Source organism: Penicillium diatomitis, assembly GCF_028827545.1.
Source record: "Penicillium diatomitis strain IBT 30728 chromosome Unknown utg000005l_segment0_segment0, whole genome shotgun sequence".
Lineage (NCBI taxonomy): Eukaryota > Fungi > Ascomycota > Eurotiomycetes > Eurotiales > Aspergillaceae > Penicillium > Penicillium diatomitis.
The window spans coordinates 3,536,607-3,558,742 of NW_026623177.1; the positions used below are offsets into that span (position 1 = coordinate 3,536,607).

The 22,136-nt window shown below is 52.0% G+C and overlaps 5 protein-coding genes across 5 annotated transcripts; 3 read left to right on the forward strand and 2 right to left on the reverse strand.

The window, feature by feature from the left end:
• N7539_005640 (HAD family hydrolase) lies at window positions 1–690 on the forward strand (the record flags this gene model as incomplete). Its single annotated transcript, XM_056935242.1, has 1 exon — window positions 1–690. One exon carries the CDS (start codon window positions 1–3, stop codon window positions 688–690), a length of 690 nt encoding a protein of 229 aa, XP_056790436.1.
• A 726-nt stretch (window positions 691–1,416) lies between these two features.
• Window positions 1,417–2,508, reverse strand: N7539_005641 (uncharacterized protein; the record flags this gene model as incomplete). The annotated part of the gene is made up of 1 exon (XM_056935243.1): window positions 1,417–2,508. The coding sequence occupies one exon, from the start codon at window positions 2,506–2,508 to the stop codon at window positions 1,417–1,419; it is 1,092 nt and encodes a 363-aa protein (XP_056790437.1).
• Window positions 2,509–7,910: 5,402 nt separating this feature from the next.
• N7539_005642 (dicarboxylic amino acid permease agtA) lies at window positions 7,911–9,880 on the forward strand (the record flags this gene model as incomplete). Its single annotated transcript, XM_056935244.1, has 5 exons — window positions 7,911–8,073; window positions 8,135–8,192; window positions 8,264–8,270; window positions 8,333–8,493; window positions 8,554–9,880. The coding sequence occupies 5 exons, from the start codon at window positions 7,911–7,913 to the stop codon at window positions 9,878–9,880; spliced, it is 1,716 nt and encodes a 571-aa protein (XP_056790438.1).
• A 1,136-nt stretch (window positions 9,881–11,016) lies between these two features.
• On the reverse strand, window positions 11,017–12,740 carry N7539_005643 (M14 family metallopeptidase; the record flags this gene model as incomplete). The annotated part of the gene is made up of 2 exons (XM_056935245.1): window positions 11,017–12,243; window positions 12,348–12,740. 2 exons carry the CDS (start codon window positions 12,738–12,740, stop codon window positions 11,017–11,019), a joined length of 1,620 nt encoding a protein of 539 aa, XP_056790439.1.
• A 3,650-nt stretch (window positions 12,741–16,390) lies between these two features.
• Window positions 16,391–20,871, forward strand: N7539_005644 (Arf family guanine nucleotide exchange factor SYT1; the record flags this gene model as incomplete). The annotated part of the gene is made up of 2 exons (XM_056935246.1): window positions 16,391–16,808; window positions 17,015–20,871. The coding sequence occupies 2 exons, from the start codon at window positions 16,391–16,393 to the stop codon at window positions 20,869–20,871; spliced, it is 4,275 nt and encodes a 1,424-aa protein (XP_056790440.1).
• Window positions 20,872–22,136: the final 1,265 nt, after the last annotated feature.

Here is a 22,136-nt window from a genome sequence, read left to right on the forward strand (position 1 = left end):
ATGATCTCCCTCGCCATCTTCGACTTTGACGGAACCCTCTTCGACACCCACGACTCCATCTCCCACACCATCCAATTGACCTTCCAAGCTCTCCTTCCCTCTCAACCTCCCTCCCCGACCGAGATCCAACGCCTCATCGCCAGCGGCGCCGGTCTCTCCGACACTTTCAAAGCTCTCCACCCAACCCCCTCGACCTTGACCACATCGATCGAAGCCCACTGGATCGCCAAATACCGGGAGCTATACGCAATCCACGGCCAAAGCCTCATCCAAGCGTTTCCCGGCGCAGAGATCGTTCTAAGCGAGCTACGTACCGCCGACATCCCCGTCGCGATCGTGACCAACAAGGGCGTGGAAGCGGTCAAAACGGCGCTTGAACGCAATGGTCTGCGCCATCTTGTTCCCGAGGATTGGATCGTGGGTGACAATACGCCGGGCGCGAAGCGCAAGCCAGACCCGGCGAGTTTCAAGAATGTGTTGAAGCCGATGCTGGTCAAGGCTGGGAAGCTTGAGGCGGGGGATGTGTTGGTTGTGGGGGATACGGTGGCAGATATTGAGTTTGCGAGGAATATCGGCGGGAGCATTTGTTGGTGTCGGTATGGATATGGGGATAGAGCGGTCTGTGAGGCAATGAGGCCTGGTTTTATCGTAGATGCGCTCGCGGATGTATTGAGTGTTATTCGGGGATAGTTACAATGATGTAGAAAGATGCGCTCGTCGGTCTGGTTGTATTCTTGCATGTGGATCCATGTTGGGACTTGCCCGTCCTTCATGCTGGTGACATGTTGATGGGTTACTAACTTACTCCTACGCTACGGTCTCAGAAACATGTCGAGTGAAATGCATGTCGTTCGATGATTGTGGTGAAGGTAAGGCAATTCAAGCAGTAAGTTCACTTTTCTTGATGTGTACAAAGGACTCGGGTCAATGAGCTTGTTTGGCTGATTTTGATGAATTCTAGTACATGACAGAGAGGGTCCCAAATTCGCCTTCTTCCTTTCAGGCTCAAAGCATGGTCATAAGTTTGTGATGAAGACCACACTTGCATGGAATAGAATCAAGTCCGTTCACAAAGTGCGGTAACGTTCACTCGGCACCCTGTGTGCATGGCATCACAGTAGGACGGGAACCAACTTCTTCTCGAGCTCTACCAAGACTCGGGATCGCGCATTTCCCAGTTCTCAGACCATCGAGGACAGTCGAGTGTATAGAGAATACATGTACGTCTTGCTCATACTGCGCCTCAGAGTCGCTGACTAGCCTCTGTTTGGAGGCGACTGCGAAGAGCCACCAGCCAAAAGCCGGGCGGGATTTGTGCTCTGTTTGGGTTATCACTCTGTCTAGGTTATCAAGCATGGAGCGATGTTGTCAATTTTAGTTTGATGTTCAGAACATCCTTCGCCTGCACACTGTTCTTCAAGCCACGGCGTACACGACCGGCGAAGGAGTCCACGTGGTCACCGTGGGCTGTAGGCGAATGTCCTGCGCCCCCAGGAAATTCCACTCATTGCGCGTGATGGGGGTGACATCTGATGCGGAAAGGGGAGTCTTTGGTCCGCGTCTTGAAGAATGTGGTTTCATCGTGCTGGACTTGAGTGGACTGGCTTTGACGGCGTGTGTGCTTGGCTTTACGGCGGTCCTCTCTCTCGTCTGCGCAGGACTGGTGGAAAGACCTCTGATGATATTAGACTTGGCTGGTGAGACCTTGGTCAATGGCTCTCGACGCGCCCGGACAGTCCGCAGGGGAGCTGTCGCAGCGGGAGGCTTGCGTGTGGCCTCTGTCTTGACGGGTGCGGGTGGTGAGGCAATGATGATAGCTTCTTGGTTGTAGGTGGCTCGGTGTGCGGTGGCAATGGTGGCCAATAATTCATTCTTGACATCGAACTGTTCATAGATGCGGTGGAAAAAGGCCTTGCTGAAGGGGCGGCCTTGGAAATCTTGCATGATTCGATGCAGGAGCTGGACACAAGAGGTCATGGCTTGTTCATCGGTGCGGGAAAAGGGGCGAGAGGAGAGGATGCACATGCGACGCTTGAAGATGTAAATGCGGTCCATGTTGAGAAGGGTGAGACCCTCTTGACTGAAGATGACTTCGTTCTGAAGGATGGATTGCTGAACAAGGTATTCGTTGGCTTTGCGTTCGTGTTGGCTGCGGCTGAGCGCCTCGGTCCAGCTCGATCCCAGAGAGAATTTCTTGGCTCCCTTGGCGATGGCCCGTTCGAGGACGCGCCAGGATGCGACGTCGAGAGGCGTGATGGGGATCACCATCAGGTCGGATGGCTCTCCCGTGGGGTAGGGCTTACCCCGGCCCACGAGGAGGGTGACGTGCATTGTCTTTTGCTGCAGCTTGGATGAGATGTACTCGAGTGCGGGAATGATGGAGGGGAGCACCACTTCCGAGTCAAAATTGAAATCCGGAGAGAGAGGAGGAGAGATCATTTCGTTGGTGAGCAGGCGAACCGGTGACCCGGGCACGAGAATACCGGTTGGCCGTTGGAAGACGCCCATGGCGACGATATGATAGAGCAGATAATACTGAACGTGATAGAATGATGGATGAACAACTGATTCCAGTGGGGATATAAATTGATGAACTGGGCTCTGATATAGCTGTGCGAGGAGGTAGTGGTGGTGGTGGTGGTGGTGGTGGTGGATCGAGAAGGGATGCACAGTCGGATCGCCGTGGTGATATAACTGTTGTCTTTCCCCCTGCTCGACTCCTCTTCCTGCACGAGTGTCCACCAACAGTTGGACCAACTCTTCCCCAGGCTCTGGGCTCTCCCCGCACGGCTTGAATGGAAAGTGCGGCTAATTACCCGTCATTTTAGCTGCAGGATTGATGCTAATCATAGTCAACCCCTCGACCTGAACAGCCAATCTCCAACCCGGCGTCGTATGCAAGCCAAGCACTCGGCCAATCCACCGCAACCCACACCACCCGGTCCAGACCTCCCCCGAAAGGCCCTAAGTACACCAATTACTCGAAATGGAACCGCGGGAACAAAAATAACTTCTGTTGTAGCCGCCCGGGGCGTTCTGTATGCAATCAATCACGCCAGCCGACGCAGCTGGTCACATTACTCTCGTGGTCGAATTCCACGAGAAATTTCCATTTCGTCCACAGCGGTTGACGATTCGCGATAGACACTTCTTGGACGCTTGATCACCTGCAAATGATGCAGAGCATGTCAAGGGCCTTGATTTCCACTTACCGGGGGGACTACTAGTCTACTACTAGTACTCGACTACTCATTCCCTGCTTCACGAATCTGAGAAGAAAACTCTCGATAGCGACTCCTCCACGCTTGTGGCACGGTGATTCATCCGGTGACCTTTGAACGCTTGACTTATACTTGAACGAGGTCAAAAATTGTTGCGTCTTCCTTTGAGCGCAATTCTGAATATTTCTCAGAACCCTCATGAGACTTGCTGACCCATACGGTATCCTTCATAGATTCTCTTGTCGCTCGATCACTCACCTCTTGATCAGAAAAAATCAAGCTCTCTCAGCCGCGCGATGCTCGGTAGTCTTCGCCTTCAAAGAGCTGGAACTCTTCTGCCACTTGTAGATGCCGCAAACTCACCTCATTCAAGCGATTATCTGGAGCACAATCGCCAGATTGACTTTTGACAGCTCAGACTTTCATGTAATGACAGGTTATACCCTCGCTTCCGTGGCATGGAACACCAACCCAACACCCAACATGTCGTAACCTATGGTCGCCGGTCAAGCAGCATCAGTGCTGTCGACAGGCCGTACCGAGAACAACGCATCCCCCCAACTTACCGCGAACTATAGGCTCGGAAGAGATCCTGGACAATGACTTGATGCCCACCGTGTCTGGCGTACCAACAGGCTCATCAACGCAAATCCATGACGAATCCGGACTCTGTTCGAACCGCAGTGCCGTTCGTCTAGCCCGGAGACAGGTGTCTAGGTCTACAGGTGTTTTTTTACGTTGACACCATCCATGAGGCTCATTTTGAAAGCAAGAGTACCGAAGCTAACTGACCAATGAGTACAATCCCCGGGCGCTTGGAAGCGTAGGGTCCAAAAACTACGCCCATGCAGCTGAGGTGAACCAAGGTTAATTAACCATGTTATCCCGGTCTCAGTGCTCAAATTCACTTGCTTCGAGTTGATCAAGCCGATCTATGCAATCATCAGCTGACAATAATAAAGAGCCTGGAGTAAATCTCTCTCTCAAGCTACAGATCATCCCTGCCGCAAGGGCGCCAATTTCTGGACGGAGATTCAAAGACGACTGGGTAAAAAGAATCAAGAAGAATCAAGACTCGCTCCTAGATTCTTCAAGGCAGTTGACCGATACCTTGACGATTCCCGCCCAGGAAAGTAATACAAAATTGCAGCATTATACGTGGTTTAAGATTCCACGAGTAATAGACTCCAAAACTGTAGACGTGGAACCGATAGCCCCGGTGCGCCCAAAGTATAACCCTTGATGGATGTCAGTTAGAATCTTGCGGCTTTCTCTGCACCTTTGTCCGGTATTCTTCAGATGGTGTCTCTTTACTCGGTCAACTGCTTGCCAGACTCGATAAGATTACGTCTGTTTTCCCAGCATCGGTGCTTCTGCATGGGTCCTAGCATCGGCGGACCGTAGGAGACCAAGACAGAAAGTGGATCGTTCCTATTCTACTTGGCTATCCAAACACAAAGACAAGCCTTCGTTGCCACCATACATTGACATGCTTCCTTTGTGTCTAGTGCCTACTAGCCAAATGAAATCTCACATGAACGCTAAGCCTTCCATTCTCCATTGGTTTACCATTTACAACCACAGTTACCTCTGAACCTGAAGATTGGATGGATGAATTGAACCTTAGTTCTGATGACGGGAATGAATTCAAATCAATGGGTGACCCTGCTACCGATCCGGGTAATGACCCTTTTGTAATCAGAGTAGGGCTCGAAAAATGCAGGGAATTCTGTAATTGTGGATACGAAAACCGCTGGACGGGTTCCCGTCGGCGCAGACCGTATTCGAGTTGCTCTCTGTGTAACAATCTAGACGCTCAACAAGGCATCCAAAGCTGTCCTGATGGATCCGAGCCAAGATGGCTCAAGGACTGCACAGGCCAGTTCTACCAAGACCACACCGTCGATGACGTGGTAGATACATAGAATTCTTGCTTCTCCGATAAGGTCAAAGCTCTGTTCAGTACGGACGAGTGATCAATACGGGACCTGCTTGACCTATCAATTGCGGAGTTCGACAAAAGGACTGGCGTTTATCCGATACTCGTCGTCTGAAAGTCCAAGGTTATCGGTGCTGATATCGGAACAGCTTCAGGAAAGGCGGCCATCAAAAGTCGCGATAGACAGACAGCATGACCATTGCGTCAGGTCATTCACAGTGCAACTTAGTCTTTATTTCCTTCGCAAGGAAGCAATCACGAAAAAGATACCAAATCGGCCATTGGCAAGTTTTGCGCCATCCGTAGACTGAATATCGAAGGGACCTGCTTATACTCGAAAACACATCTTTTGTGTGTATGGTTTCAAACGCTTCTGCAACCGGAAACGAACGGGATATTCGTATTCTACACAGAGTTTGCCTAGCTGCTAGCCACTGTTTATATTCCGTGCAGTCCAGTATGAAGCCCGCTTAACGAGACATTTTCGCTAGAACAAGGTGTTGTTCTAACTCGGTGGGAGGCTTGCAGAACGGTGCGTGAATGTAAAGAGTAGCGAGGAAGAGATGGTATCGTGGCTACTAGTAGGGTGATTGGATCTAAGTGAATCGTAGGCTACTGTCTTTGAAGTCCCTATTATGATCAGGATCTACATCACCACGGTAAGCTTCGTCCACGGGAACTTGATCACGTTACTAAGCTAGAAGGGCCTTGCGTGAACCGTGAAGCGACAGAGCCTGGATCCTCCCGATGAGAGTCGAAGCTTGAACCCGAAGTGATCACGAGACGAGCGGAGCCGGTGTAGGACCTGTCCGCCCTCCGGTGGAAATCATCCCCCGTTCACCTGGAGGGTTGAGTGCGAGTGATTGGCCATCACTTTCATCGGGGGAGACATTTCGAGCCGTCCAGTCGGGCTTGGCAGGACGGGCCAAAGTAACGTTGGCTGAACGCCAAGACGTCGGGCCTTGAGGAGAGCGAACAGTAAAGTGCCCAATGCCCTTCACCGTGGAGATGGAATGGGCTGTGTGGGGATCTTGCTTATCAACCGGGTTGCTTCTCTCTTCCAACGGGTCAGGAAGTGTAGTCCAGGACCTGAGGACCGCCAGACAGTCAATCAATACGTGCATACGACCAAAAAGCAGCCGACGCCAGCCGTGCCGAACCCGTGGCGCGGGGGGCTGTCTTGGCTTGAAGGGGAGGGACCGGCGGATAGCGGTGGAGCAATCAGGCCTTATCGCGGGCAATGGACCGAATTGAGGTAGCTAACTGTACTTGACGGGAAACAATTAGGAGATCGGATGAGATCCAGGGCCATGGATTTTCATGCTCGACGCTTGATACGGTTGCAACCTTGTAACGTACATGCTCCTTGGCTCTGGAAACCGCACCGGCAGCGGTCCGCGAGGCACCTCGGCTCGCGTCACCCGAATTGTAGTCCCTGGACATTCTGTAGTTCTCAGACGATGCACCGTCTGACATGCTGCCGGCAATCACCTTCCGTGGCAATGACTGACGGCGGTGCAAGATCTACGCATGTAGGGGTGACAAGGCCACATCTGTGGCGGCCGATTAGTGTACTCGCCGTTCGGGAATGTTGATACTGTTACGAAGACTTCCACCAGTGACGGGCCAAATTTGCAAAGACTACATAGTAGTATGGGTCAGAACATAGAGAAGCACCTTAGGATACGATCTCCTACCTCATCGACTATTTCAACAGAACCTTTACAAAAGACCATCTTGAAGGCACCTACCTTCAAGCTGTCATATCAGGTAGTCTACAGAGGTCGCAAAGGACATGTACTATCGTCGGAGACCTGAAGTCCAGGGACTGAGGGACTTCTCCAAATCGCCCGGATAAGGTATTCAATGTGAGAACACTGCCCTCCAGGCCTCTACGATGCGAATGGCATGTTCAGTGGAGCTTGGCGCACATCAACCCTAAATGGGAGATTCCTCGCGGGTCTTCTCCGCTCCAAATCTTCTCTTCTCAATCGGCTCTTCTACTTCTTTGGGATATCTCTGGCTCTTCCCCACCTTCCTTGCGCGACATCACCTTGGCCATTACCGCATGGATATCTTCCCCGTACCGGGTCAATCTCGACCCAGTTCAACACCTCCATTTCCCCCGGGCTTGGCTTTCCCCCTCCCCCTTCAAGCTACCAAGCTGCTCAACCCAGTCCGGGCCCAGACTCTGCCTGTCGGAGTGGGGCCAGCCATCTCGAATGGAGCCAAGAGCGAGAGCGAGGGAGCTTGCGGCTTATCTCCCCGACTGGGGGCCAGCGTGCGCTCTGAGATTCTCCGTGCTCGATTTACTTTGCCTGGATCGACGCTTGGCTTTTGCGGCGAGGCAGACAGACTCGGGATGGAACGCTGGCCGAGAAGGCGCATGAGATCTTCACCATGGCTGGTCAGCTGCAAGACGTGGGCGGCAGGGATCCCTCAGCTCAGTTCTGAGACCCCAAGAGGCTGAATTGCCCAGACTTGCGACGAGCTTGGGATTCGTATAATACTAACGTTTCCCTCTCCCCCACCATTCTGCCCATTTCGTTTTCCTCTCTCTCTCTCTCTCTTTGGCCCATTGTCTTTTTGACTTCTCTCCTTTCTTCCGGTGGCTCACTCTTGCGGCTGCTGTTGTCCTTCGGGGGTTTCCATAACTCACCAGCTCAGATACGTCTCGGCTCTCACGCAGAGGAAGTGAGAAGCGATCTCTGACGATATCCCAGAGTGGCTTTGAACTCGTGCGAACCTCGATGTTATCGCACGAGACAAAAACTGAGGGTTACGCCTCGGCAGAGCCAGTCAAACATGAATACAGCAACGATGGAGTGGGTGTCGCAGAGGCGGGTGGTCTCTCCAACCCGGACCATGTCGACCTGCACCGTGCCCTCAAGGCTCGTCATATTACAATGATCGGTATCATTCAACGACATAAGCAGATGACGTGATGATAAGCAAGGCTAACGACGATTGACAGCCATTGGCGGTGCGATTGGAACTGGATTGATCATTGGTACTGGTGATGCTCTTGCAAAGTATGTATTGACTCCATCTTTCGTGTCTCTTCACTTGATCAATGTTGAATTGATATTGACACTTCTCATAGGGCCGGCGTGAGTACATGGAATTCTTTCCCACTCAGCTTCGATACCTCTCTAATACATGTTGACCGCAGCCCGGCTCTGTCCTGATCGCCTACTCTTGGGTCGGCTTCATTGTCTATCTAGTCATGTGTGCTCTCGGAGAGATGGCCACCTGGCTTCCCCTCCCTTCTGGTTTCACTGGCTACGCGGTTCGCTTCTGCGATCCTGCTCTCGGTTTCGCTCTCGGCTGGACGTACGTAACCGGCTTTTCTTTCACCCTCCCTTTTGTGATGCTAACAAAGTCACTGCTCAGATACTGGTTTAAATATATCATTGTCACGCCGAATCAACTCACGGCCGGTGCACTTGTCATATCATACTGGTTACCACAGGAAAGAGTGAATGCAGGCGTCTGGATCGCAATCCTTCTTGTCGCCATCGTGTGCATCAATTACTTCGGCGTCCGCTTCTTCGGCGAATTCGAGTTTTGGCTGTCCTCATTCAAGGTCATCGTGATCCTTGCCGTCATACTGCTCAGTTTCATTCTGATGTTGGGAGGCGGCCCTGATCATGACCGGAAAGGCTTCCGCTACTGGAAAAATCCCGGTGCCTTCAACACCTACATCCTGGACGGAGATGCTGGCCGCTTCCTGGCATTTTGGTCCACCATGGTGAGCGCCACGTTCGCCTACCTTGGCACGGAGTTGGTTGGCGTGACGGTAGGAGAAGCGCAGAATGCGAGATCAACTGTGCCAAAAGCAATCAAGTTGACCTTTTGGCGAATTCTGGTGTTCTACATTCTCTCCGTCTTCTTGGTGGGCTGCTTGGTGCCATACAATGACCCAAAGCTCCCATACAATGATTCAAAGTTCAAATTGAGCACTTCTAGTGCAGCTGCCTCGCCATTTGTCGTTGCCATCAAGAACTCGGGGATCCCCTCCTTGGATCACGTTCTCAACGCTTGCATCTTGGTCTTCGTCTTTTCCGCTGCCAACTCCGATCTGTACATTGCCACCCGAACTATCTACGGCCTGGCTCGCGAGGGTAAAGCTCCTAAGATCTTTGCCCGTACGGATCGGCGCGGTGTCCCCGTGTTCGCTCTGGCCATCTGCTCTGCGGTTGCCCTGATCGCATTTATGAACGTCGCCAACGACTCCCGCACCGTCTTCAAGTATTTTGTCAATCTCGTCACCATCTTTGGTCTACTGACTTGGCTTTCCATTCTCGTCACCCATATCTATTTTGTGCGAGCAAGAGAAGCTCAACGAGTGCCTAGATCCGATTTAGCGTACGTTGCGCCTCTCGGAATTTGGGGATCGTACCTGGCGCTGGCATTTTGCATCCTTATCATCTTCACGAAGAACTACGACGTCTTCGTCCACAGCAAGAAATATGGAAACTTTGATAAAATCGGATTCATTACAGCCTACCTCGGAATACCGCTCTACCTTCTACTTCTCTTTGGCCACAAATTTATGACCGGCTCTAAGGGAGTCAAGCCCGAGGAGGCCGATCTGTGGACCGGCAAAGATGAGATCGACCGGGAAGAAGCTGCTTTCATTGCGGCGCGCAACGCGGAGATGGAAAATCATGCTGGGTCCCACTGGTTCTATCGCAAGTTTGTTTCTTGGTTGTTCTGAGCATAGGCAAGTTGATATGGAGGATTCTCTCTTTTCTCAATGCTCATTTGACATGAATGCATGAAGGTCACATGCTACAAGCGAATCTGTTTATCCAACTCTACTTCCCGACTGTACCTTCTACTGTGAGGCAAAGTGACATTCTCATGGCATGAAATAAGGGATACTCATAAGTAGTACAATCTTGGCTTTTTTTTTTTCTTTCTGAAACTAGGTAAACCATGAAAATTGCTGGAAATGCTCGTAATCGCATGTTGTGAACATCATCTCAAGACGCAGTATGGGCGGAGGAACACGGAGCTTGCAAAGCCCTAACAATCAGCCACCCCTTCAGAAGCCCAGACAAGACCTCAGGAAACCCACCCATCCGAGAATTAAAACCACGACCAAGCCCGCCAAATCCTCAACAACCAAGGTAGAGCACCAGACCAATTACAGACCATCGACAAGCCATGAAATCAGATTGAGGTAGGCTCTATTAAGCTGTCAGCCCTAGAGCACGACCTCATCCATCCCGCGGGGATGCAGTATGCAACTATGCACCACATCTTATCTCGGATCACCTTATCGATAACGGATATTGGCATGTGCTTCGGGTTTGATAATCTTTGCCAAAGATTGTACAGAACTAGTGATCATTTTGGCCGTGGGCACGTTGTGATATAAAAAAAAAAGTCATGTCGTGTCATGGAGACCTGCCGGGTGGTCCGACGAGGTGTCACGTTCTTCAAGCCCAGGTTCCTCTTTGCATGGCATGCTCGTGATACTGCAGTTCCCACCGCGGTCCGTAGTAGCCTATGTAGGTAGCACGAGCCTCTCCTCCTCTGGGTACAATCTTAATTGCACCTCATCCCCTTTGCTCTTTCTTCTTCGGTGGCTGCATCTACCGTTGTAGCCGAAAAGAATCATTTGGTTTTTCCATCAGTTCTGGTTTGGCAGGATAGATAATTCGCAATGGAGCAGCCTTGGAGAGATTCCTCACATTGAGAGCTTTTTGGACAAGACGGTTCAAAAAGAAAAGAAAAAAAGAGCGGAATTACAATTGGAGGGACGTGAACAGATCATATGAGTCATTAAGATTCGAGTAGATGAACCGCAGCTGAAGCGTCTCTTGACCGATCATCTCGACGTATGTCTTATTTCAAAGAAAGCGGCTTCTGTTCAAAGTTGAACGGGGCCTTGACCGTCGGTACTGTCAAGTCCTCTAGCTCACGTAGTTTCTCCCCCCAAACAAACTTGCCGAACGCCAAAATGGCATTGAAAATCTCCTTCCCCGTGGGAACAATGTCCTCTGGTGGAAGAAGGAAGCCATAGCTACCTCGGTCGCGTAATTTGATCTGGAACGCGTACGTGGCGTGTAAGTTGTGGTAGAACCAGTCCAGGGCACTTCCGCCCGCGCTGGTGCGGGACGACCCTTGGGCGGTCAGAATCCCTTCGCAAGCCGATGTTACGTCATACGACTCGTGGGTAGACTGGCGAATTGCTTTGGCTAGTCCCAGGCCCAGTTCCTCTAGACTTTCCAAGGTTGGCGGGACGGCGGAGCAGCTGTAGGAGTATGGGTACAGGATCTGTTGAGAGTATGAGTGCAGGTCCAGGAAGCCCACCATGTCGGCACGACCGCTCTCGGTTTCGTTCTGCGCCCACTGGGCCAACCGACGAGACTCGAGGGCCTCAAATGGCTCCGATCCTGCGTAGTTTTCCGAGCACGGGTTCGACCGAGTCGACTCGCCGTCCCACTCATAGTCCCAGGCTCGGTCGAGATCCACGCCTCGACAGAGTGACAGCCCGGTTGGCTGTCGATTCTTGCGCCACAAACGATCCCCTTCCCAAGAGTAGACGTAGCCATCTGGGTTCAGCGTGGGGATCAATATCCAATCGTATTCTTGCAGGAGTCGGGTCACTTCGGCGGAATGGCCGTAGCGAGTGATCAAGTTGTATGCCACGTAGGTGACGGTCGAAGTGCTAATCCACTCCCGCGCGTGAGATCCGCCAACGATCAAGATCGTCTTGCGTGGGCCCGATGGCTCCAGCGGCGATGGCGACGCTCCAACTCGCAGAGCTTGAATGTCCCGACCTTCGTAGGATTTTCCTACGCTCGTCAGCTGGACATGTGTGGGGAACATGGACGCCATCAATCTCATCCATTGCACAATCACCGATAGCGGCTGATAGTCGTGGAAGAAGACATCTTCCACCGGCGCGGTCGCGGCTCGCCTGCTCCCAGACCGGAAGTCCGGTTCGGTTTCTAACGACGGGTGGAGATGTCGTGGGTAGGTATTGTAGATCATGTCGACCAGATCGTCCATGAGCGGAGTATGACTCGATCGCAAGGAAGGAGGGAGCAGATCGAGGAAAGAGGGTATCTAAAGGTGAAAAGGACCGGTCAGAATCTCTACCAACGGTCTTTCATTCGCGCTTCGTTTCCCGTCATGCGAAAGACGAAAAGAAGTCAAGTCGAATCACCTACCATGTCTTCGGCGAGTCGAATATCAACATATCTGGTTGTAGTCGCCCAGACATCCAGCACAAGAACTTTGGACGCCGCGGCCAGCGCCTCGGCGTCGTGCGGATGTCGCAGGTGAAAGCGGATAACAACGTCGCTCCCGTAACGGTCGCGCACATTCTTTGGCAAGCTGAGCTGCTTGAGAGATGATGACCGGGGCTTCCCCCACAAAGATTCAATCACCCAATCTCGAAGACAATTCCACGGCCGGCGCGGTTGAGGAGGCTGGTCGATGAAGTTGGCGGGTTGAAGCTGCGGTGGTGTAGCTGCATCAGGCGCAATGCTGGAACCCGCGGGGACGGCCGAGATGGGTGGACTCAGCGCCGAGAGCAGGACGATGCTGCGAAGAACACGCATCGCGACGTGTCGATGCCCGTCGATGGGTCTGACAAGGTTGGTCAAAAAGTGGAGGACCAATTGTTGAGGAGAGACGGCTTTCAATCAGTCTTGAACAGCAGAGAAATCGCCGAGGGGAGTGCGCCTAGCCGACGTCGTTGAGGCTCAGACTGAACGGTTGAAGCGGAACTAAGATAATCAAGAATTAAGGAATTGGGAAATTATTTGAGTCAGTCGTCTCGGTGGGTCGGGCTGGTCCGAAAAGGGTCAAACTCAAACGTTTGGACAGACTGCGGGGCGCAAAGCTACCTACAGTTAGGACTAGGTAAGTTAGTAGTTAATAGGTACCTGTGAGCTGACTGAGTGGCGAAGTGATACTGAAGTAAAGCTTTGGAGCTTCTAATTTTGGACCTGGACGATAAATGACTCGTATCGATAAGATAGCGCAGTAAACGTCCTTCCTCGCCAAATCAATCACTCGGGTGTCATTGCCATTCATGTACTACATACTTACATAGTACATCGCGCTTATCTTGACCATCATGAGGCCGACGGCGTACTGTGGAGATGAACATGCACATTGCACAAATGCACAGTGCCTCTTCATACGCACGGATCAACTATCGGACCGGCCCCGGAAATGATAAGCCGCTGCCTAGCCTGGAAGTTAGAACGCTACTCGTTAGTTATCTGCGGAGACCTACGATAGTTAGTCACTAACTAACTTAAGTTACCTGTTGTGACGAATCCTCTTATGACCAAACGTCACATATACCCAGCATCGATAATGTAAATAGATTTCTTACCCATAGCTACATTTTTTGGCTGGCAGAGATTGTATCAGTACTTTATGTGTTGTGGAATAGAAGGCTGACTTTGTGGAAGCATGCGATATGAGGAAATGCCGTTGTCCGATGGGCAGAGATAGCCATCAATGGGTGAATATATGCAGGTATGTGTACATCAGTTTTCTTCGAAAAACGGTACATCTACGATCGATGGGCATGCCAGCCAATAACCACGCCGCAGATCTTCCCTTATCCCTCTCTTCGGTGTGTCTGCCTTACCTCTTGGTAGACGGCTGTTTGAGTCGTATGTCCCTCTTCAACTCCCGTATGTAGGCGTAGCTTACCATCAATTGGTGACACTACATCCACTCGGTCTGCTATTTCTAGACTAATTAATATTGTGAACGCTAGGCTGTATGATATGATCCCTTATCTTATCTTATCACAAGCCTTCCTATCTAACAATGGCCATGACCACCACCACTCTGGAGTAACTTTCCAGTTAAGGGATGGTACAAATGGCCATTATGCTTATAAGAAGAATCAAGGCGAGATGGGTTGGAAACCTGACTCGAGTATTCGCGTACAACTCATCCTGTATCTACCTAATTCTTATCTCGCCCAATCTTTGCGACACTACTTTGTTACTCCGATGATGTCCAGCCGTTCACTCTGGGAAAGCGGGCAGTGGTTCCTGGAATCACTTGATCTCGCTCATGGCAATCTTCAACCCTAGAACCTGCTGCTGGATTGCGGCTAGCTGAAGCTAAAATCTGAACTTGACAGGACAGACAGAATCGGTGCAGATGCATTTACCTGTAGTTTTCCTTCCTGCCGCTTGCTCAATCAAGACCAGGCGGATCAAGAAGAATGCGGCACGCTAGGGCTCGTTGATGCCCGTACCGAGCTTTTTGCCCTCGGGTTCCTATTCTACCAGATCAATTACGGCTGTGAGGTGTATTGAGATCGTCAGCTGATGTCGCATCCCCGTGAGCACGGTCTCGAGGTCGTGGGACTGTTGTAAATGATGGAGTTTCCCGAATTGAATGGCCATTTGCATGTTGACGAGATGATCGATCGGTGCTGGGACAACAAACAAATATAAGACCGTGGTAATGTCTCCCTCCAGACAGAGACTTGACGGCCTACCGTGAAACGTCACGTGGTCCTCCACCACAATTCTCAAGTATCGTCCTCTGCATCAGTAACGATATCCTTCTCTCTGCTCCCTTCCAGTCCATCTCCACCTGCAGGGGCAGTACAGGCGCCAGTCGTTCCGTCCTCGCAATGCTTTGTCATCTTATGATGTGGCCTTTGCCAGGTCTTGCATGTAGGTAGGCTAGGTGGAACCTTCAGTATGTCTGTTCCGACCAATGCATTTGACTGATGAGTCCATCGACTCCATTTTCTCTAATCTGGTAATCACTCGTTGAAGCATGACGAGGCCTTTTCGTCCTCGTTCAGTCAGTGACATGTCATGCAGGGTCTATTAGTCTAGATGGCGCCGGTCGGATCCATGCGGCTTTGAATTGATTGCCGCGTAGGTCTAGACCAGTAGACAGTGTCTACTAGATACTGGACACTGTGGACACTGGACAGTCATTCTCATTTCAATTGTGGTGTATGGGCTATGGTGTACAAGTTAGGTACGCACTGCCCTAGACAAGCTGACTTGACGAGAACTTGCTTGTCAGTCGTGTCGATCCCGTTTATTTGCTGCGTGGGTGTTAGTAAAACTACACCCACCACTGAATGACTTGAACAACCTATGTAGGTAACTACTAGGTACTAGGTAGTAGTTAACTAAGTAACTACTACTAGTAGGATAATAGGTAAGTAGGTCATGGTCATCGATATGGAAATACCAGGGCGGTTATTTCCTATAAGTTGGAGGTTCAGTCCAAGAATGCCAAGTAGACCTTCAAAACTTCGTCGGCCTTGCACCAACCCCTCCTTTCTTTAGCTCGAAGTCCTGTTCTCACTTGTATCTCTCGCGGCAGAGTCTCCGCTACGATTGTGCTTGGTGACAGTCGCTAGTGGTGACCATCAGCCACGAGGCACTTGCCATCTCAGGCAAAAATGCCAACCCACTACTACTGAAAGTCCGAGTGTGACTTTGCAGTGGTTCGCGAAGTGGAAGCGGAAAGTTCCCACGCGGAAACTGCTTTCACGTGTCGTGTATGTGAATTGCGAATGCCCGTGACTTAGCCGTCCTTCAGTCTCCAGCAGTGCAATCAATCTGTCCAGTGTCCACCACCTCCGTGGGGAAATATCCAACTTACATTCTTCTCACCACGCCCAGCCCCATCGATTTGACGTCTACTGGCCAGCACCGCCCCTCACGTTCTCAGGCAATTTTGTCTCTCTTCCTCCATCGAGAAACTCAAATCCATTGCATTTAATCGAGGCTTCGTGACCCAGTGGCTCGTTGCCCCCTTTGGGGTTTTTCGTTTTTGGATCGGTTCCCTGTCCACAAGTGGACGATCGTGCACTCCACTCCACGTCTGAGCCCATAAGCCGTGTTCTGGAACACTCCAATATGCAGGGCTGGCATTGACCTGACCTGGATCGTGTTTCTGTCGAGAAGCAACCACCCTCTCCCCTCAATTCTTCTCCTCACCCTTCACCCTCGTGCCCGTCGAGCATTTCGCCGACTCCCTCTGGGCGATCCCTCCTTTAAGAACTCCCCACCCCACTACGAATACAAGCACCACCACCGCCACCACCATAACCACAACCATCGCTGCCTTTCCCGCTAGTGACCACTACCGCTCCTGCCCGACTGTCCAAACGACTTCTGCCTAGAATCTCACCTCCTCCCCCGCCCCCGGGACACTTCCTGACAGCCACGCATGGGTGGAAACACCTCGGTCTCTCGCAGCCATGCATTGGAAAGGCCTGCGACTCGTGGCGGATGGGAGTGCCTCGCGTCGAAGCACCATTGAAGCTCCGCCGCAGGTGCGGCGCAGCGAACATCTGCCCCGACCCCCAGCCCCCGCCGACAGCCCCCGTTACTCTGAATCAACCTCTCGGACGTCTACCAATATTCCGACGGGGCTCGACGATGTCGCGGCCGCGGGACAAGACGCCGACCATAGACTGCAGGTTCCAATGGAAGGAGGCGCGCATCGAGATGTTGAGCCTGCGCCGGTCGATTTTATGGGGAGTCCCTCCAACGGGGATACCCCTAGCTTGCGGAGAAATCGATTCAGTTTCATGAGATTGCGTCACGCCTCCGACCCCCAGCTGTCCAAGTCATACGCAAAGGCCGAGGGAACGCCTCCAGTGCCGTCGCTGCCCCGTGAGTACAACGATCCAATTTTCTCTTGCCCGGCTCTTCCTCTCCCCCATCCTTGGTGCCCCTTCCCCTTAGCCTCCTTCTCCTCTTCCCCCTTTCCGACACGGAGAGCTTCTCCAGTCGCAGTCTTTCTCGTGACGCTCTGATGCACTCCAGACACAGATCACGGGAAGAGTGGAAATTGAACAAACGGCTGACCCATCTCCAAGCTCCCACGATCATCACCACTGCGCCCACGAGTCACGATCTGGAACCACCCGCGAAACCCAGACACAAACTGCGTCTGCTGCCCTTGTCCCGAAAACACTCAATGGAGGAATTACCCCGAAGCTCGAGGGAAAGCCAGCGGAAACCGGCACGGCAACAACATCCATCCATCGACTCCCAGATCGCTGACTCGACCCTTTCAACCATCCATTCCCCGGGCGCAGAAGAACCAGGCAGACTGTCAACAACCTCCATTCGAAGTGCCGGCCGAGATCTTCCCTTCAATGAATCTCAGCGATCATCGGTTTCGGTGCCTGATCCACGCTTCTCAGAATCGTCTCGGTCCGATCAAAGTCATGGAGACCAGACGTTCTGCACAAACTCACCGCGAGACGTACAATCATCTGCAGGGGCGACGGGGAAAAGATTCCGCATGCCTCGACTGAAGCGACACCGCAGCCCTCTCTTTCCATTGCCCCCTAAGGTCCCCTCACCCACAAATCGAGCGTTGCCGGCCGACGACGCAAATAATCATGGTTCCGACCAAGACCAGATTTCCCCACTTCCGTCTCCAACACGGTCCTCCGTCGGCCTGGCAGTGGCGGGTGCACCTCCACTCTTACGCAACAATTCCACCAACTCTGCTCGCTCAATTCGTTCAAACCCTTCGCTAACAGGTCGCGGAAGATCATCCACGATGGGTTCCCTCGCGGAGCATGTGGTGGATGATCTTTCCGCCGCACCCTGGTTGGCCTCCTCCGGCCGCACTTCGACCTCAACAAGTGGGCGCAAGAGCTTCGGCGATATCTTCAATTTCTCTCAACGATTGCGACAGAATTCGGAACCACCCATTCCCCGACATGGGTCTCCCGGGATTGGGGGAACGGCCACTCCGTTAAAACCTGAATTACCCCCAGTTCCGGCTCGCGAAGAGGGCGAGACCCCGGCGGCATACTTGACTAAACTGGAGGAGACCTTGCCCCGGGGTATGATTGGAGGCATTCTGGCACAGTCAGACGACGAGTTCTACAAAGTGGCGCTACGCAAGTATATGCGGTCCTTCTCCTACTTCGGGGATCCTATCGATATGGCCATTCGCAAACTTCTGATGGAAGTGGAGCTACCTAAGGAAACCCAGCAAATCGATCGCTTCCTGCAAGCCTTCGCCGATCGTTATCACGAATGCAACCCTGGCATTTTTGCCTCGACAGATCAGGCTTACTTTATCGCATTCTCAATTCTCATCCTGCACACAGACGTGTTCAATAAGAACAACAAGCGAAAAATGCAGAAGCTCGACTACGTGAAGAATTGCCGCGGAGAAGGTATCTCCGAGGACATCTTGGAGTGTTTTTACGAGAACATTGCCTATACTCCTTTCATTCATGTCGAGGACGCCAACCTCCGCGATCGTCATCTCGCAAAGCCGCGGCGAACGCTATTTCGAAGCACCAGCTCGGAGCATCTGCCGCTGGTGACAAGAGAGCCTGTGGATCCTTATACTCTGATCTTGGACAACAAGCTTTCCACCCTCAGACCGAGCTTAAAAGAAGTTATGGACCTTGAGGATACCTACAGCCATATCGGCTCCGAGGGTCGGCCAAACATGGATGACCTTCATCTAGCTTTCGCCAAGTCAGGCATCCTCCAAATTATCTCCCAGCGTTCACGACCGGATGCGTTCATGCAAGCTAGTTTGGATAATCCTGCAGTGTCACATCCAGGTCTGGTAGACATCAAGGTGGCCAAGGTCGGCTTACTCTGGCGCAAGGACCCCAAAAAGAAACGGGCACGATCCCCGTGGGCCGAATGGGGCGCGGTCCTCACATTCTCACAACTGTACTTCTTCCGCAACGTGACTTGGGTACGGAATCTGATGACGCAACACGAGGCTTATGAAAAGAAGGGACGACGAGGGACGCTTATCTTTAGGCCACCTTTGGCGGAGTTCAAACCCGATGGCATCATGTCCACAAACGACGCAGTGGCCCTGCTGGACAGCAACTACAAAAAGCACAAGCATGCATTCTCATTCGTCCGGCACAATTCGGTCGAAGAGGTGTTCCTAGCCGATTCAGAGTCCGATATGAATGACTGGATTCACAAGCTTAATTATGCAGCCGCTTTCCGAACAACTGGTGTTCGGACGAAGGGGATGATTGCGACCAATTACGAGGGCCAGCGTTACCGCCGCAGCCAGCGTATTGGCTCCATCTCCTCGTCAACTTCACATCAGTCCCGTGATCAAGAACCAACTTCTCCCAGCATCGATAGCGACGTCGTTGCTGAATTCGTGGCAGGCCGTCGGCAGCTAATGAGCCAAAAGATTCATGATACCAATGAAAAGCTCTTTGCTAACCAACGGCATTTAGATGAGCTTTTGCGTAATGCCCGCCATTTGCAAATCCTCACTCCAGTGACCCCCCGGGCCCGAGAAAGCGTGATCATGGCGGCGGCGCGTATGGCGGCCAAGCTTCGGTGGGTCCGACAAGACCTCTCGCGCAATAAATGCTACCGCGAAATTCTTCTCCGAGATCTTGGAGAAGAGGAGACCGATGCGGCAACCCGGAATGGTTCTATAGCTGGGCAGACCACGTCTACGCATACGAGTCCCCCTCGTTTGCCCTCCGTATCTGGACCATCCATCCAATCTGAGCCTAGTTTGCAACTTACCTCTGACGTCGACCGTGGTGAATCATCGCATGACATCTCTCCAGAATCCACTGCGACTGTCCCAGCGGAGAAGCCGCGCATCGATGTGGGCTTCTTGAGTCAGCCTACAACAGAAGACCTGCGCCGTCCGAGCATACCGACGTCGGTCACTTCCTCTGATCTTGGCCGCATTGGTCGGTCGCTTTCAGTCGCCCGTGCCTCTGCTAGCAGGTCGGAGAGCGCACCTCGTCTTGAGCGTGAAGTCTCCACCGTGAGCCGGGGAAGCAAATTCGACGCTGCTAGTCTGGGGTCCCGTGCATCAAAAATAACATCCCCGGTCAGCTTTGACGACGGAGAAGAGCGTCTACTCATGGACAGTGGCCTGCTGGATCATGATTCGCCGTCGAAAACTCGAAAAACATCGGGTCCGGTACCGGAAAAGGAAAGTGAGGATCGACAGGATGAGTCGTCCGAGGTGTCTCATAGTGATCACCGGTCTAGTCGGGTCCGACGCAGCCTTCACCGAACACTGCGCGAGTCCCACAGTGTTCATCGTCACCAATCGCGCCACAAGAAAAATAGCGACTCTGTCTCGAGCGTTGGGCCCCTTGAGGATGATGGCAGTGAGAGCAACATTCTTGCCCGAAAGACACCCAGTTTCACCGTCCATGGTAAAAAGGCCTCGGTTGTTACCTTTGGCTCCGAGTGGCAGAACATGTCGCCTGAGGAGCGTCTCAAGCTTCGCAAACCCACTCCTCATGAGGAGCATCGCGGTTCAGATCCGATCATTGTTGGCAGCGGCGAGTCCATAATGTCGGAGGGGCTCGCTGCTGATCGTCGGCAATCCGTCATGAGTGCTAGCACAATGACGGGTCTGAGCATACGCAACGACGATGACGACGACAACGATACGATCGATCATTTTAAGGATGCTCAAGAAGTTTTGCCGTCCGGCACTCTCACGCGATCCAAATCGCAGTCAACTCTGCAAGAGCGAGTAACCGACGTCACACCTGATCACGGCATGTCGGTGGACGACAAGAGAACCACAACCGCTCCCTCTGGTGCCAGCTCCGGTCTCTTCGTCTATGGGGGTAACCTCAATTCGACGGGAGAAGTTGGTTCTCCGTCATCGAGCTCTCTGGGAGAGCGCGGGGTCAATACTCCGTCTTCCGAAAATCTTCGCCCGCAGGAGGTGGGCGCATGAGGTTGAACACTTGGCCAGATAAGGGCATCGCTCATTTGGCCAGTTCAATGGCCTGGGTTGTTTTGCGCAAGTGGACGACGACTACGCTATTTTGATTATTTTTCCCTTTCTTTTTTTGTCTCTTTTTCTCACTCCTCTACATCGGCTTTTGTGAACCTGATGAACATTCAACCAATTATACCCCAATTCGACTTTTGAAATTTTTGTTTTCATTGACATGAGCCTCCTGATCGTCAATTTTCCGTTCTCTTCCTGGAGTATCGAGCGGGTTCCATCTTTCAATTCTTTCTGTCATGGTCGTTATTGCATTTGATACCGCAGCCTGCATCATCATAGCATCACCGTTGGCGACAAAAAACACGTCTGATTTTCTGCATCTGACTGCTTCTGGGTGGACTAAGGTCATGGCTTTGCACTTCTATGCTGGTGTTGTGAGGATTTAGATTTGGCTTGATGTTCAAGGGCCCACGGAAGGGATTTGCTTGTTGCTCGGCTCTCTTCCCGCTCCTGCTCGATTCTATCACTCAGGTCGTTGGGTTCGACAGTCTACGAGCATCGCCCACTCTGTACGAAACAAAGATTAAAATGGCAATGTTGCATGATTGCCATCTTCTCGTGGAAATGCAATTGACTCACATGGGCCACTTGGCCAAGCGTAGTGCCACGTGTAGATACTAGATAGTGTCAAGTTGTCAACAACACGATCGATAGGCATTCCCTTATAAGCATGGCTGCAAATGAAATAAAATGGCAATCGTACTCTGGCTCTGTACTCTACTCATATCTTTATAGTCATTCATTTCCCTGCTCCAATTGTCTGTTCAGCCTCCCCAAGTTCCGACGCCCTGCGTACTTATTGATTTTACGGTTAACTCGAGTGGGGCGGTGTGATGGACCAAGCTCTCCACACAACCACGTTTATGCCGCTGGTCTCCGCCAGAATTTCCGCGGCGTAGCTCCGATTACTGCCACTCCACCGCCAAAAATACGTAGGTCCTTCCTTCATTACATCAAGTTCCACTGCTTAAGTACCTCTCCCACTAAACCACGTCTCAACGTCCTTTGTCCGATCAATTGGGCGTTCGAACGATTATAATCCACATTGAACATCGCAAACCCTCCAGCAATTCCAGTCACCGAGGCCAATCTGGTCTTTGACTTCCGACCGCCACTCTCGAATGCAAAGCGTTCGATCATTTCGCCCACCTCATCACTTCTTTTCGTTCTGATTTCCACCCTTTACATCTGGTTGGCGCGATCCCCAA